Source organism: Corvus hawaiiensis, chromosome 7, assembly GCF_020740725.1.
Source record: "Corvus hawaiiensis isolate bCorHaw1 chromosome 7, bCorHaw1.pri.cur, whole genome shotgun sequence".
Lineage (NCBI taxonomy): Eukaryota > Metazoa > Chordata > Aves > Passeriformes > Corvidae > Corvus > Corvus hawaiiensis.
The window spans coordinates 11880324-11894937 of NC_063219.1; the positions used below are offsets into that span (position 1 = coordinate 11880324).

Here is a 14614-nt window from a genome sequence, read left to right on the forward strand (position 1 = left end):
TTAGCATTATGTTCCAACACATCAGCCGTGGTGTTAAGCCACAGGGAACTGTCAAGACAGCAACCTCTATTTTTTGCCTTCAAAAGATAAATATACTAAGAACAGGGAAAACCTAATGAGCTTTTACCAGATGGCATTAACTCTATCAGGCTTTGCTGTACAGACAAGACTGGAAAAAGGTAATTTTAGCTTGAGGCAAAGTATACATTGATCTAACCCAGTTAATGTCAGTGTGACACAAACATCATAAACTGGTAACTGATTTGGTAATTACTTCTAATGGTAACCTTCCTATATGAACTATAGAAAAAATCTGAACCTGTACAAAAAGAAAATATTTTACAGACCAGAAACAAGTGAAGCAGCCATTTATTGAGTTGACCAGGTATGTAAATAAACTGTTCTGACAGTTATGAACAGGGTACAAAATATTTAACTGTGGACAGTTTCTTCCTGTTTGTAAACATTAGAAAACTATTTCCTCTCCAAACAATTTAAGCATCAGAAAGTATAAACAGTCTTTTGCAGAGGTTCATGAACACTATTGGCTGCATTCTGTTCTAATAGTTGCAGAGCATTTCTGTTGTCAAAATCAGGAAAGGGGCTTCCCTACTACATTTCCAACACACAGGCTCCTGGCTGAAGTCTTGTTATTGACTGCAAAAAGTGTACTTACTAGTTTTTGTCAGAGGATGCATCCATGCTTTAAGTTGCAATTCTTTCAACAAAAAGTTAAATACATTCTGGTAAAATGAAAGCTGAGCAGTGTGTACAATACAAGCAGACCAAAAAAGTTTTGCTAGTTACTCTGACATGTCCTCTGATTTACAAACTTACTTTGCTTAATGGACAGTGCTGGTCACCACACTAGTAAAGGCAAACCTTAATTAATGGTCTGGTTTATGTCAGACAGATAAGGATCTGAAATCAAATCTCCTATATCCAAAATGCCCCCTCCCCTTTTTACTTGTCCAAGATAGAGTAGTCTTTCAGAATTTTTTACTACAAAGAACAAAACAGAAGATTTTTCATAATTTGTTTTAGAAGCATTTTCAATGTTTTCAGTTTCAACATCCATGCCTTAGGAAGACAAGTGATCAAGTGCATGAAGTCAGATAATTCTTGCACTGTCTGCACACAGGCTGAGCAAGCAACTTACTTGCCCTGACTTTCAAAAGCAAACAATTCAGATGAGTATTTCTACAGCACAGGCAACTTCAATACTACAAGACAAATGACATTAAAAAACCAAGCTGTCCTTAACAATCCAGGAATTGCTGAGTGGGTTCAGACAAAACAATTCAGCATAGTTATACTGAAAGAAATTCAGAGGTTTGCAGCACTGTCAGCACCTGTGAGACTCATGAGCAAGGACTAAAGCACAGTTAAAACTGAGGGCTGCTGAAAAAGAATATGGCTTTATTTCATTTTGAAAAGCACCTTTCTTTCTAAAAGTGATGATATTCTAGTATACCTGTGGACATCCAGGGCATACTCAATTTCCACCCTAGTTCCAAAACAAGAGTCTCTCTTGTTTACATTCCATTAATTGTAAGCAGAATATTTCTTTTAGAAAGGTACTGTTTTATTTGAATTTTCTACACTTTCAACAGGTGATACAGAAAGATCTCAGTTAAAAGTTAAATAATTCTTTTTATCCAATGGATGCATTCTAGAAAGAGAAACTGCATTAAATTTACTGCTTTGTAACTTGCTTAAATACTTATAGTTCAGTTTTGGTTTAGGACTCACTAATGTTTACTTATCTTAAGCAAGGATCTTGCTTTATGAAAGGCAATTTCTTTGATATACTTTAAAAGCTCTAACAAAAATATTCAGAATTGGAGTTTTTAACGAATTTTTGCCCATTTTACAGGTTGGACTTGTATGGAGAACGACCAATAGTTAAAATTACACATGCAAGTTTTGGATAACTCATTAAAAAACTTCTAGAAGTAGAGCAACATATTCCAAGTTGCATGAAACCAGCTGTTACTCCTTTTTTAATATGCTAGAGTTACCTGGCTTTCTGGCAAAGATGGGTATAACTTATATTTTCATCTCTCTTCCCCATCTGTGTCCCATGGAGGAGGATCCCTGCTGCCTGTGACCATGACCAGTGCTCCCCGAGTATTGGCCACAAGAGAAAGCAGCACTTGGGGCAGGCTCTGCAGGGACACCCAGCCCAGCACTCTCCCTCTCAGCAGGGGGTTCTTCCTCCCCACAGTGCCCCCAGACAGGGAATGAACACCAGGCTCACACCCCACACCCCTGACCTCAAGATGCTTGTGGGAAAGCTGGGAGAAGAGCCTTTGCAAGAAGGGGTTTCTTACAGTGCCCGCTATTTGAGGTGCTCCCATCACTCCCTACTGCATGCAATGGGAAAAAGAAGTTGAAGCCAGTTTCCAGAGCTGTAGATTTTTTGGAAGAAAACCCCCAAACCTGCTACAAACACTTGTTAAGAGTTGCTCTTCCAAAGAAAGAAAGAAACAAGCCTGCCTGTAAGAATTTCATAAGCAAATCAGGAAGCAGCTCCAAAGCAGTATTATTTCAAGCTCTCCCCCTATCATAATTATGTCAGTAGAATGGGCCTTCCCCCAACCCCCTGACCTATAAACTATTTTCCTGCATGAGTTAGTTTTGCTTACTGAAATAAGCAGCTACTGCCCATGCTCCTTCTGCACAGCTCTGAGACTGCAATTGAACCTCTACTATCCTGGTCATCTCCTGGGGTGCTTATTTGGAGTTAATTGTTGGTGTTTCTGTCACTGCATTAATCTGCCTGCTGCATTTAGTGCCAGCATCTACCACTGTGATAAGGCAGAGTCCCACAGCAGCTCTGGGGGACAGGGTGTTGTAGGTAAATGATTCATGACATCTATGTTTGCAGCACAACAAAGACAGGTATCAAAATCCCTGGGTGATGTGTGTACTGTGCTGTACTGCAAACACTGAGAGCAGAGTTACAAATACATTTGCTCAGTTCTGTTCTGACTTCTCATTTTGACCAAATTATTTTGCAGTAGCTTAAAGATGATGAGCATTTATAAGGTTTTTGCTTCTAAAACTAAATGAAAAATGCATATTTTAGTTACAATCACATTTGCCTTCTGAAGATGCATTTTTGTTCAGCTTCTTCTCTGTAAAATACAGTTTCCAGACATCAGCACAAAAGCAATTGGTGTTTGTTCCTCTCCCCGCAGAACCTTGCCAGCATTAACCTCCCTTAACACAAGCAGCTCCTCTCCATAGTAAGGATGGAAGCACAGCAACTTGATCCTTTCCTCTGAACATCAAGGCTGGTATTTGATGCAGCTCAATACACTTTATCCAGTGTGAGATACATTTAGCTGAGACATTTGTATATCTACATCAATCTAATATTGCCTATGAAGTTTAGCCTACATTCTCCTCCTATGCATTAGCAGCATCACTGTGCACATGGTTCTCAATGCTTCTTAGGGAGCTTCTCAAACTACTTGTTCACAGACTGCAAGTTATCTTTCAGGGGATGAGCAGTTCTTAATTTCCACTCACAAGTATATTATGAACACATCTTTATAATACAAGCTATAAGCTCCTGGCTTACATGTACAAAGGACCCAGTAAAAACTGCATAGGTGAAGTTGCATTCTAGGAGCAAGTATCTACCTCCAGCCTCCTGAGTTTTTCTGTCCATACCAAGTCTGAATATAGCTTAAATTATTAACACTCTAGTGTAAGACTTGACATTTCTCTAGGCTTTTGAACTTAGGCAAGGCAAATAAATTGAAAATTACATTAAAAGTTAACAACAGCCAGACAGTTTATTTTTCCCCACCAATATTTACAACATCCTTAAAAAACCCTGAACAACAAAACAACCAAACAAACCCAAAAACATTCCTCCAGCTTGTGGAAAATTCTAAACATCCTCATTCCTTTCTCTCTCACACAATTCAAACTGTCACTGTTTTGCAGCTTTTGCTTCCTTGCTTGTCAAAAGCATTAACAAGTTAGCAGAGCACCCAAGTCATGTAGTTCTACTATTAAAGGCAGAAAACCAAGTTATTTTGCAGTAGTATTACTACAAAATTACTACAGTAGGATTAACACAACAAGGAAAATGACAAAAATACAAAAGGATAGGGGATTATACCAATGCATTTAAAGTAGTGTAATTTTTTTAAAAAAATCCGCTTGTATGATTTATGTACATGTCCATTTGATGCAGTTACTTACTTTATCACATACACGTGACCTGAGTGACTCCATCTTCCTGGTCAAATTGTCCATCATCCAGTTCCCTTAATACTCCATCACTGCTACTGAATCCTGGAAAGCCTCCATAATGGGAGGATCCCTCCTTGATCCAACATTGTTTAGAAGGAGATAGGTGAAACTCGTCAGGTGGTTGTCCAGTTTCTACAGGGTAAGAAGTAGCTGTGTCTGATCCAACACTTCTGCTGGACACTCTGCCTTTTTCTTCCCCACTCACTTGTCTTAAGGATTTCCTCTGAAATACAAGAGGATGTTGAAATGTTAGCTTATTTAGGGGAAAAACAATCCAGCCAAACCCTTTGCAATGAATTGTGGATAGATTTAGTGTGAGCTGCATTTTAACACTGAGTGTGAGAAATGTGCCGTTATCTGAGGAGGCAGTTACAATTCCCATGGTAAATTATGCAGATAGAAGTCAGTGGCTGTTCTACACAGCCATTTGAAATGGGATCTACAGAGTCCTTGCACAGGAGGAACTCAATATAAATACAGTCTGGCATTGGTATTGGGATTGCCTGACATCTTTCTTGTTGAAATGATGGTTGGCAATGTCAAAAAGAAAAGTAAGCAGATTGTGATTTCTGCAAACAATAGACCTACCAGACAATGCTAAGGGTTCTCTGAGGCACCACAAATAAATAAAACATTTATCTCAGTTCAGCATCAGGAGCTACCTGAGTTACTCAGATCTGTGATGATGCAGCACCTCCAGAGACAATGTCAGTACCACAACAGAGGAGCAGGGTCAGGAAGGCAGAAGTGCCCTGAGCCACCTGCCTGGAGCCCTGCTCTCAGCACAAGCACTACTACACCAGGAGATGTTTGCCAGGGGACACGGCCCTGCCCACACAAGGAACACATGAAGCAAAGAGGGAATCCAGCCTCAGCACAGAGCGGCATTTCAGTGCCTGAAGGACACAGTGCAAACACTTCAGAAACAAAACCACTCCAAAGACTTTTACTATGCTTTGGCAAGTTTGTGTCCCCTGTCTGTACATTGTCTTTTCTCAAATCCTTTTTAAACAGTAAAAACAATGGCCCGTGTGGCTAAAGGAAACATATTTAGGAAAGCTGTTACAGGGGACACTGGGAAATTAGACTAAGAGGAAATAGCATTGCCTCAGGAGAAACAGAAGGAAATAAGTTTTGCCTGGATGCCATAGTAAGAGGATAGAAAAGTCTGCTTAAGGGAAATAAAGAAAAAAAACCCAATCCCCTCAAACACTGCATGGTTCAATCTTGCATCTCATCCTCTGAACTCTTTCTTAGAAAAGCAAATGGTATGTGACAAACAAAAAGTCCATTGAAACAGTACAGCCCTTGTAACCCAAGAAGCTTTTGTACTATTACATAAATCATAAGCCAGGCCATAACACATTACCCCCACGAATATACAAGAAGGCAGGGAGATGAGCTGTGAAGGCATAACATACTCCATCCTCAGAAAAGAGACCCTGTGAGATTAAGAGACCAGGTAATAGAGGGGTTCCCCTCAATTCTTATTGAATCAAAACTTCCTTTAGAAATGGCAATTCTTAATTCAATCCAACAATCAAAAAAAAAAAAAATCTGAATAGAGAAAGCACCCCATACCCCATGTTGCCATTTTCCAGAACAGAAGTCATGGAGATCCAACAGCTGAACATGCCTAAGGAGCAAAGCTCCTTCCATGGCCAGACCCTGCTGCACTGAGAGGAACTGGGAAGTGATGTTACCAGGGCTTGATAGTTAAGTGATGAGAAGGCTGGATGAGGCTGCTTTCTTAGTTCAGTAATGAAAGAGCCTTGTTAGCAGTATTCTTCTTAAGGTATCTGGAGTTGCAAACATGCTAAGTGTATGCTTAAATAATCATAAGTTGTGATGCAATTTTCTTTTAACTTAAACTTTAGGTATCTGTAATATTTCTGTGTTCCAAAAACATCCTAAGTTGTGGACATAAAATTTTTTTTAACAGCAGCTTTAATGTCATATGAACATCAGTGAACAGATACACAGCACAAATGAAGAGGAAGATGTCATGACCAACAATATACAACCACAGGAATTAAATGTTTTTACAAAAATGTTTGCAACAGTTTGATGAAGTTGTACAGCTGTGTCATCACTGTCCAGGGGACATTTTAAATAAAGGTTACACAATACCAAAAAAATCCCACAAAAACAAAACACCCTCCCAAAAGCTAACAAAAACCCCCAAACGAACAAACCCCAACCAAAATAAAAAGCTCAACAAAACCCCCCCTAAACATTAAAGTTCCTAGAGCAGAAGGGAATGCTTTCAAATTTCAGTAGCTTGTTTTACAGCTGAAGTCTAGCTACTCAATGCAAAACTAGCAAATATTTTGGTAAAAAAAAAAAAAAAAGCAGTGAAGTAAAAAGATTAAGATTCAGGGGAAAACCAATGTAACTGCCAAAACAGAAGGAAAATGTAACTCTGCTAAATGTTTCAGCTTCAGCCCCAGTTACCTATTCATCCCATGCTAAATGACCTCAGCATACTGAAATTTCCTGGTAGAGAAGTAAAACATTCACTGGTACTGAAAAAAGCACATTTTGTTCAGATTTTAAACACAGAAATCCTGACATAAATGGCTACAAATGAGCTATTTCTTGTTTACTTCGAGTATATTTAATGCTTTAGTCATTAGTGTCCCATTACAACAAAATAAAACAACTATAAAACACATTTTATTTGTATACACCAAGGCTGCTCATCACCCCACAACAGGGTAAAAGAATTTGAACAGTGAGCATAATGCTTCCTATTTTTAATTTAAGCCATGTCTCAAAGATTCATCAGTTCCTCAGACTGAATGTTTTTACAGAACTGGTTTGTATTACATCTATTACAAGAATCCAACTTGTGACATACAGTTATGCTGCCTTTGAAGAGACACATAGTTAGAAGTAACATTATGCCTTAGCAAGAGAAAAATACTTGTGTCAGGAGTTCATGCCCTTATTATATACAGAGTATTAATGAAGTATGAAAGCATCAGGAAAAGCATTATTTTATGACTGACATGATACTGTTTTATATATTTACAATACTGCTATCAAAAATTGTGGTCCAAAACATACTTTCAGAAATGTATTAGGAAAGAAAGTAAAGACTACAAAGTCAGAAGGTTTTAAAGGTAAAAGCTGGTGATGCTTTCCACACGCAAGGTGGTTAGGGAAAAAATTCCACTGACAGAATTTAGAAGAGGGTATGAATGGAGAGAGATTAAGACACCGGCAAAGGAGACCACAGAACACTGAAGAGAAAAAAAAAGCAAAAGCTCCAATTCTGTAAATGGAGAAATAAATTATAGCGTACGAGAACTAGCTGGGAATTGAGACAGTGGCAGAGACAAAAACAATAAAACAGGACTTGAACTATGCATGCTGAAGGCAGTTCTTCCAGGCATGGAAGTACTAATTATCAGGGGACACAGTGAGAAGGAAGTTAGTCTGGAGATAAGCAGAAGCCTGGAGAAGAACAAAAAAAGGAAGAGTATATTTTAGAAACACTAAACAAAGGAAAACACAGATGATGACCACACTGAACAGACAGTAAAAAACACAGAGAAAGATCAAATACAAATGCAAGAAATTTAGAGACTCATGGAAGTATTTATACAGGTATAGAAAGAAGCAGTTAAGTATCACTGCCATACAATATATAATGCCATGAATGAGTTTGTAAAGTTACTACTCCAGTGCTGGACATGAGTGAAAACATTCATAGCTGTCCTAACTGCTTAAGACTATCACAGGAAAGACATGTAGAATAGAGAAAGGTCAACCAGCCACTGAAAACCAGAAAGAACCAAAAATGGAAACCCATCACAGTATGTCAAAAGACTTAGTAAAGAAAAGCCCACCAGTAGTTCACCCTTCTCTGGCCACAGCAGGATTTACTGCAGTACTGTGCAGGTGCAGTAACTGCTGTGACACTGACTCTGAGCAGAACGTGGAGACGGAGTTACTTAATCCTCAAAGCACTTGATAGAACCACTGCTATGGGAGCTTCACTCAAAAGGGACAAGGAGTTTTTGAGGTTCAGCTGCAGGAACTTTAAACCCTCTATCTCTGTCACACATTTTCATGCAACAACAACCCTTCACCCTGATAACCTGCAGATTACAGTATCCCTCACAGCACAGCTTAACAATTCTTTCTTCTAAAAATGTGAAAGTAGATGTTTTGAAGGCCAAGACAGTTTTCCATTTCATGCGCAAGAGATGCAGGATTTTGATCAGAACTTTTAAGACTCCCTAAAGACTTCCAAGGAAATATAGCATAGCCAACCTCATTCACCTGAGACACAGTAATTCCTTAGCATAAAACAGGTTTTTAGCATGCTTATGCTTTTCTCCATGGCTTAAGAGGTAAGTTGAGGAAAAAAAATAACATGTGATCCAGCTATAAAAAATATCCACAAACTTGAACTTGTTTGAGGGGAAACCCTGTTCTGCCACTTCCCCCCCCCCCCCCCGTTAATTCTGAAGTTTAGTTTGTTTCTGTATCTTACCATTATGTGTAGTACTAATTTTTTTATATTAACAGCAAAAATATGTTACTCACCTCTGGTGTCTGGACAGAAGAACTCCACATAACAGGTCTCTGAAGAAAAATTACTTGCTTTGTGGCCAGATTTCCTTCACTAAAATTTAAAGAAAATAATTTCTATGTTTTAACAGCAATAATTGTCACTAACATTCAAAGTCAACTTTAAAGTGGGTCTAAGTCCATGAGTGAGGACAGACTACAGAGCATTAGCCAGTTTATTAATTCCTCAACAGTTCTATAATGATATTTTTAAAAAACCAGAAGCATAGAACTGGGTTAAGGTGATGCACATGGAAATATGGACAGACCAGTAATTTGTACTACCACAATTGGAGTTATTTAACATATGTGCTCTTGAAAGTTTAAATATTAGAGCTCCTACTTTTAATACTTTTAATCCAAGTCTGCACATTTATGTCTGAAGCAAACCTTCAAGTCTTTATTTAACTTAATCGTCACTGTTAAACATACAGCAACATATTACTACCTATTAACATCACAACAACAAGGCCCAATCTTAACAGATCCACAGCTTCAACAAATCTCTCAATACCTTGTGGTATGAAACTTGGGAATTAACATTCTTGACTGCTAAATAAAAGTTGCTGTAAAATGTCATCTGACACAGGAGGATAAGCTTGCTGCCTCACCACCTATGGATAAAGGGACTCAGCTCAGTTTTAATAAGCTCTACATCAAGAATGAGATAAACGACACTGGCTGTTTTGTATGAGGGAGGTACCAGCATAGGCAGGACAAGAGAAATGTTTCAGAAGAACAGGGGAAAAAAAAAGAAAGAGCAACTTCAGTCCTGGAACTTTTGCAGATACTAATACTGTTGTGGTAGACAAAGCACAGGTGTTGGGTTTTTTTCCCAAAAGGGAATACCTGTAGAAAAATAAACATGACAAGTGAAGTTGCTCCCAAGACCAAATCAGATATTACTGATACGATGTTTCATAAGTATTACAGCCTTAGTAGTGATGATAAATACATCCTTTAAGTTTTAATCTATTTTCATCACCTTTGCACCAGAAATACATGTAACCACATTGACAGGATATATAATACAAAGCCCAACTCCATGTCACTGAAAGTAAAACAATTTCAAGATGAGAACTCTAGAATGAGAGATTTTAAAAATTCCTGTGTCCTTCTAAATATCAGATACTACATTTTTATAGGCTCTTCTTTCTCCAGCTGCTTCTGGGCAGTATTCAGTAAGATGCTGAAGCATACCAAGGCAAAACACTGAAATACTTTGGCAAAAGGGTGACTACAGATTTAAGAGTGCACTAAATGTAAGTAGCAAAATAGAAACACGAAAGAGATGGGACTTCATTTGAAGTATTTATGATTCTACCTATTCTACCAATCAAAACTGTTATTATGCATAACATTACAGAAATAACTACTACAATAATGTAAGCTTTTACTTCAGCATGGGTTTGTAACAAGGTTAACCACCACACACATGAAGTTAAGGTAACTGATGCATCTTTCAAGACTGAAAATTATTTTGTATTTAACATCAGGGACTTGCTCCAAGAAAAACCAGGGATTAAAACTCTTCCTATGAGCTCAGAAGAGCTTGTTAACAGCCTGCCCTACACTAAAGCTTCTGGACATAAGGTCTGAGAAAGTACACAAACCAGTGCTATTCCCTGCATAGACAGTGACTCAGATCAATAGTGATGATGGGTTTGTGATTGTGTTTGGCCCCTCACAATCTTCCTTTCAGTCTAGCTGAACTCAGGTCATGGCATATCTTTGCATGTCTTCCTTGGATGAAAACAGAGAACTAAAATTCCAGCTTGTGGGAAAAACAAGAATGCAGGAGAACAAATTCATTCATTTCCTTAAGCCTTACAAGGTTTCCTGTTCAAAGAGTCCCTACCTCACTATTTGCATTCATTAAAAGAAAGTGTTTAGATTTTATGTCATTACAAGGAAATCTGCAATCCTACAACCTTATTCCACTTGGCTAGGTATTTCTCTGTGCCTCAGTTATGTCTCTTTTGATCAATTGAAAAATGTCTCTTCTAAGCAACAGGGCTGAGCACAGTCCCTGGCATGGGGAAGAGCCTAGGGCTTATTTTGTAACAGTGTCTGCATTCCTTCAGAGAAAAGGAAAAAAACCCAAACATTAAGCTACAGCTTGTACAAATTCTACTAGAACAGAAAAAGGACACGATGGTGAGCAGACAAGAAGTAAATTAACAATTTTCTAAGTCTGACCTTATTAAAATGCCGCACACGACAAAGCTGCTATGAGCTTAATTCACAAAGAACTCAATGACAGTGGGATTTCCACAGAATTTAAATGAGAAAAAGTGCTTAGAGCAAGGGAAGCTCCATAGTTTCCCTCACATTTCTATACTCCCTCTTTGCCTCGTAAATCAGGGCATTTTGAAACCATAGATTAAGTAGTGAGCCATGATAAATTAATAACCACAAAGTCAGTGTTTTTGCACTGCATTGCCTGTAGTCTGCCTTGCCCATTTTCAGGGACTACAGTAATCAGTGAAGGGAAATAAAGGTCACTGCAGAGTAAGGCTGCTGAAGCCTTTTTCCTGTCTCTTCTTTTAAGAGTGATGAAGAGCAACAGAGACTCTTTTGTTGAAACACCAGCAATTTGTTTGTCTGCTTATGCTGTATGGGCAAAAACTGTGTCCTCTTACACGTCTATATTTAAGTAGTCCAAAACAACCATGAAGCTACAAGCTCAGTAGTACTGCCAATGGCTCTGGTTTTTCCAGTTCCATTTTTTTATGCATGAACATTTGATATACAAAGCACTTAGAATAGATGTTAGACAATTTTCTGAAAAATGAACACAGGAAATAAGATAAATTATTTTCATCTATTCAGGGGTGGTTTTTTTTTTTCATTTCTCAAAATAAAACTTTGCACTCCTTTGGAACTGTGGATTACCTAGACTTTCAGTTTTGAGACAGACACCAGCCTGGGATACCAAGTGTCCTGGCTTAAAGGATCTATTAAATGAAAAATTTAAAAGCCTTAGAAATACTTCTAATTTTCAACCACAAACATGTATGGACTTCCACAAACTCATAATAATACCATACTAAAAACTGCAGCAGCACTAATTTACAAGGAAAGTATTTTCTAGATACTCACTAGACTTAACTCCTAAAAGGACTATTAATTTTTTTCTTGCTCTTTATCTTCTGAGCTTGGCATCATTACTATCAAATTCTTGTCTTGAAGGAATTCACCAATTAAATAAGACTTGTATATAGTGCAGGGGGTTCTTTAGGTCAATAACATTTTTGTGGATCTGTCTGGTATTCTTCTATGGTCTGCTTTCTTTCATCTAAAAATTTCTTTATTGACCCCTGACACAGTTTAAATACCCAACATGGATGGATACAACAAGCATTGCATCATATGCATTTTTTTCATGTTCTATTTCCTCATATTTCTAGCAAAAACAGAATCACTGTCAGAAGAGGGCTTCTATGCAATCTATAGTGTGCAGGCCAAAAAAAACCAAGACCCACAGTGTTTATTTTTCAAACAACACTGCACAAAATCAACACTGTGCATGTTTCAAGAAAGTTAACTTTTCTCAGGGAAATGTTTCCTGCATCCAACATAATTTAACTGTTGACGTAGGAGGTAAAGGACTAAACAGATCTCCAGACTACCGTCCCTGCATGAATGGGACGGTGACCCATGACATTCAGCTCTCAGAACACTCCAGGCATCAGGACATCTGATTTTATTAAGATCTGCAAAAACATTAAAAAATACCAGGCTGTCATACATGTTCCTATGTGGGTTTGTAGTTTTTAAACTGTTTCAGATCCTAACCATGCAAAAACCTGAAAAGGAACACACCAGGGCACGACAATTCCATCACACACCTAGAACCCGTACTGGCCTGTTGGTTACACTATTCATCTGCAGACAAGCAGTGGGCACAATGTCTAAGAACAGATCACAAAAGATCTGAGATGAGGGAAAGTTTTGCGATAAATTAGGAGAAAAGGAAGACAGAATAGAGGAAAGTACTACAGTGAGTAAAAACGGGGACAATAGAAAATTTTCTTTACACACTATGCACAAATTCTATATTAAAAATAATTATGAAAACATCATTTTTCAGATCATGCCAAAATGTTGCTTTTTTTGTTTTTTCAGTGTTTCTGAAGCCCCTTAATATTCAGGCTGGGTTTTGAGGTCAGAGTTTCAAGTCTGGGAAAAAAACCAGCTGTTGATCAGCATAAAGTGTCCCTCTCTAAGACTTTTGCATTCCTAGGATAACCCACCACCACAGTAATGGCATCTTTCACAGCAGACACACAGTGACCTTCCAAGAATTTCTTCTCCTCTTTAAATACCAACATCAATGCCTAAAAATAGTTGTTATCAATCACTACTTAGCCTATCAGAACAGGAGGGTATTCATTTTCTGACTCTTATGAATTCTCAATTCCTAATTAGAAATTCTTGTTCATAAGCTTTTTTACTTTTTTTAAGAAAATTGAATTGCTGTATATGAGATGTACTGCAGGCACACAAAACATGATTCATCCTACTTCTTCCAAGAGTAACTCAGCTTGGGATAACAAGCATTAGACAATTCATACAGACTCCTACTCAACCATTCAGACCAGAAAATAAATGGTTTTTATTAATCTGAGTTACTCTAGTATGGATACAAAATGAATCCAGTTTCAGAGTTGGCCAGGATACAACCCCCTTTAGCATGAGCACTGCTATTTAATGCTCTGGTTGTTTCACATCTGGGATACAGCACTATTTGAGACCTAAATATCTTCCTGGTGTGTTCTCTCTAATTCAAGGAACAGCTCCAGCCTAATCAGTCCGTTGATGCTTCCTACAGCACTGGGTCCTAACTTTTTTTCTTACAGCACTTTGCCTCTTTTAATTGGCCCTGCCTTTGCTCTGTGATCTATGAGGTACAAACCAACACCATGTGATGTGCTGCAAGCACAGACTGACACTCCCAGAGTGTCATTCAGCAGCTGCTCAGGACATTCCTGACCCTGCTTATCCAAACCCTATGGGGCTGGTTCAGTTACATTGCTTGGGGGACACAAAAGGTTGGTTGGCAGTTAAAAATTCTCTCATCCTATGACTCACAATGCACCATGACTACTAAAATCTCTCTCTCATTCTTCTCTGGCATTCTTCACAGATTAAACCCAGATTCTGAACACTTACTCTCAAGCTCTAAGATTTGGCCAAAATTTCAGCTGTTTATGAAAACCAGGACGAGTAGTTCATGTAGCCCTTAAGTCACCATGTTCAAAGCTAATACACTTACGACTACAAAATTATTGCAGAAATTAAAGGATAACCATTTGTTTCATATTCCGGAAACTGCTTCTTCCAGAGGAAAACAAAACATAGACCCTTAAAAAAAAATAAGCAACAGAACATGCCATATTTTACTACAACTTCTTTTGTCTTTGCATTTAACCAGTTGGTTGAAATCAACTATTAGAAAAACCACTGCCAAAAAAACCCAACACCTATTGCCTTATCACAAAAGCCTCCTTATGCGGGGTGAGTTGATTTATTTATGTCAAATCACTTGACCAGAACTCCATTTTCTTGCAGCAGTTTTCTTAATCTTTCATTCACATCTTTTTCATGCTGTCTTGATTTAACACAGTGAGGTCTGGGATCCAAAGATTACTCAAGTCACCCACTCTTCCCACAGCTGCTAATGAGCCCTAAGTCCTGCCTCAGTACATCTGTTTGTTTTTGAAGTTTGGCAATCTTATGGGTGGAGAACCTTAAAAAA

At 38.2% G+C, this 14614-nt stretch overlaps 1 protein-coding gene across 3 annotated transcripts in view; it reads right to left on the bottom strand.

Annotated features, from left to right (window-relative positions):
• Nucleotides 1–351: 351 nt before the first annotated feature.
• RFTN2 (raftlin family member 2) overlaps nucleotides 352–14614 on the bottom strand; it is a 33616-nt gene continuing 19353 nt past the window's right edge. For all 3 annotated transcript variants that reach the window (XM_048308711.1, XM_048308710.1, XM_048308709.1), the window contains 2 exons: nucleotides 8830–8908; nucleotides 352–4495 (listed from right to left, as the gene is read on the bottom strand). In XM_048308711.1, coding sequence (XP_048164668.1) covers nucleotides 4226–4495; nucleotides 8830–8908 — 349 coding nt within the window. In that variant the 3' untranslated portion in view covers nucleotides 352–4225. The remainder of the gene's footprint in view (nucleotides 4496–8829; nucleotides 8909–14614) is intronic.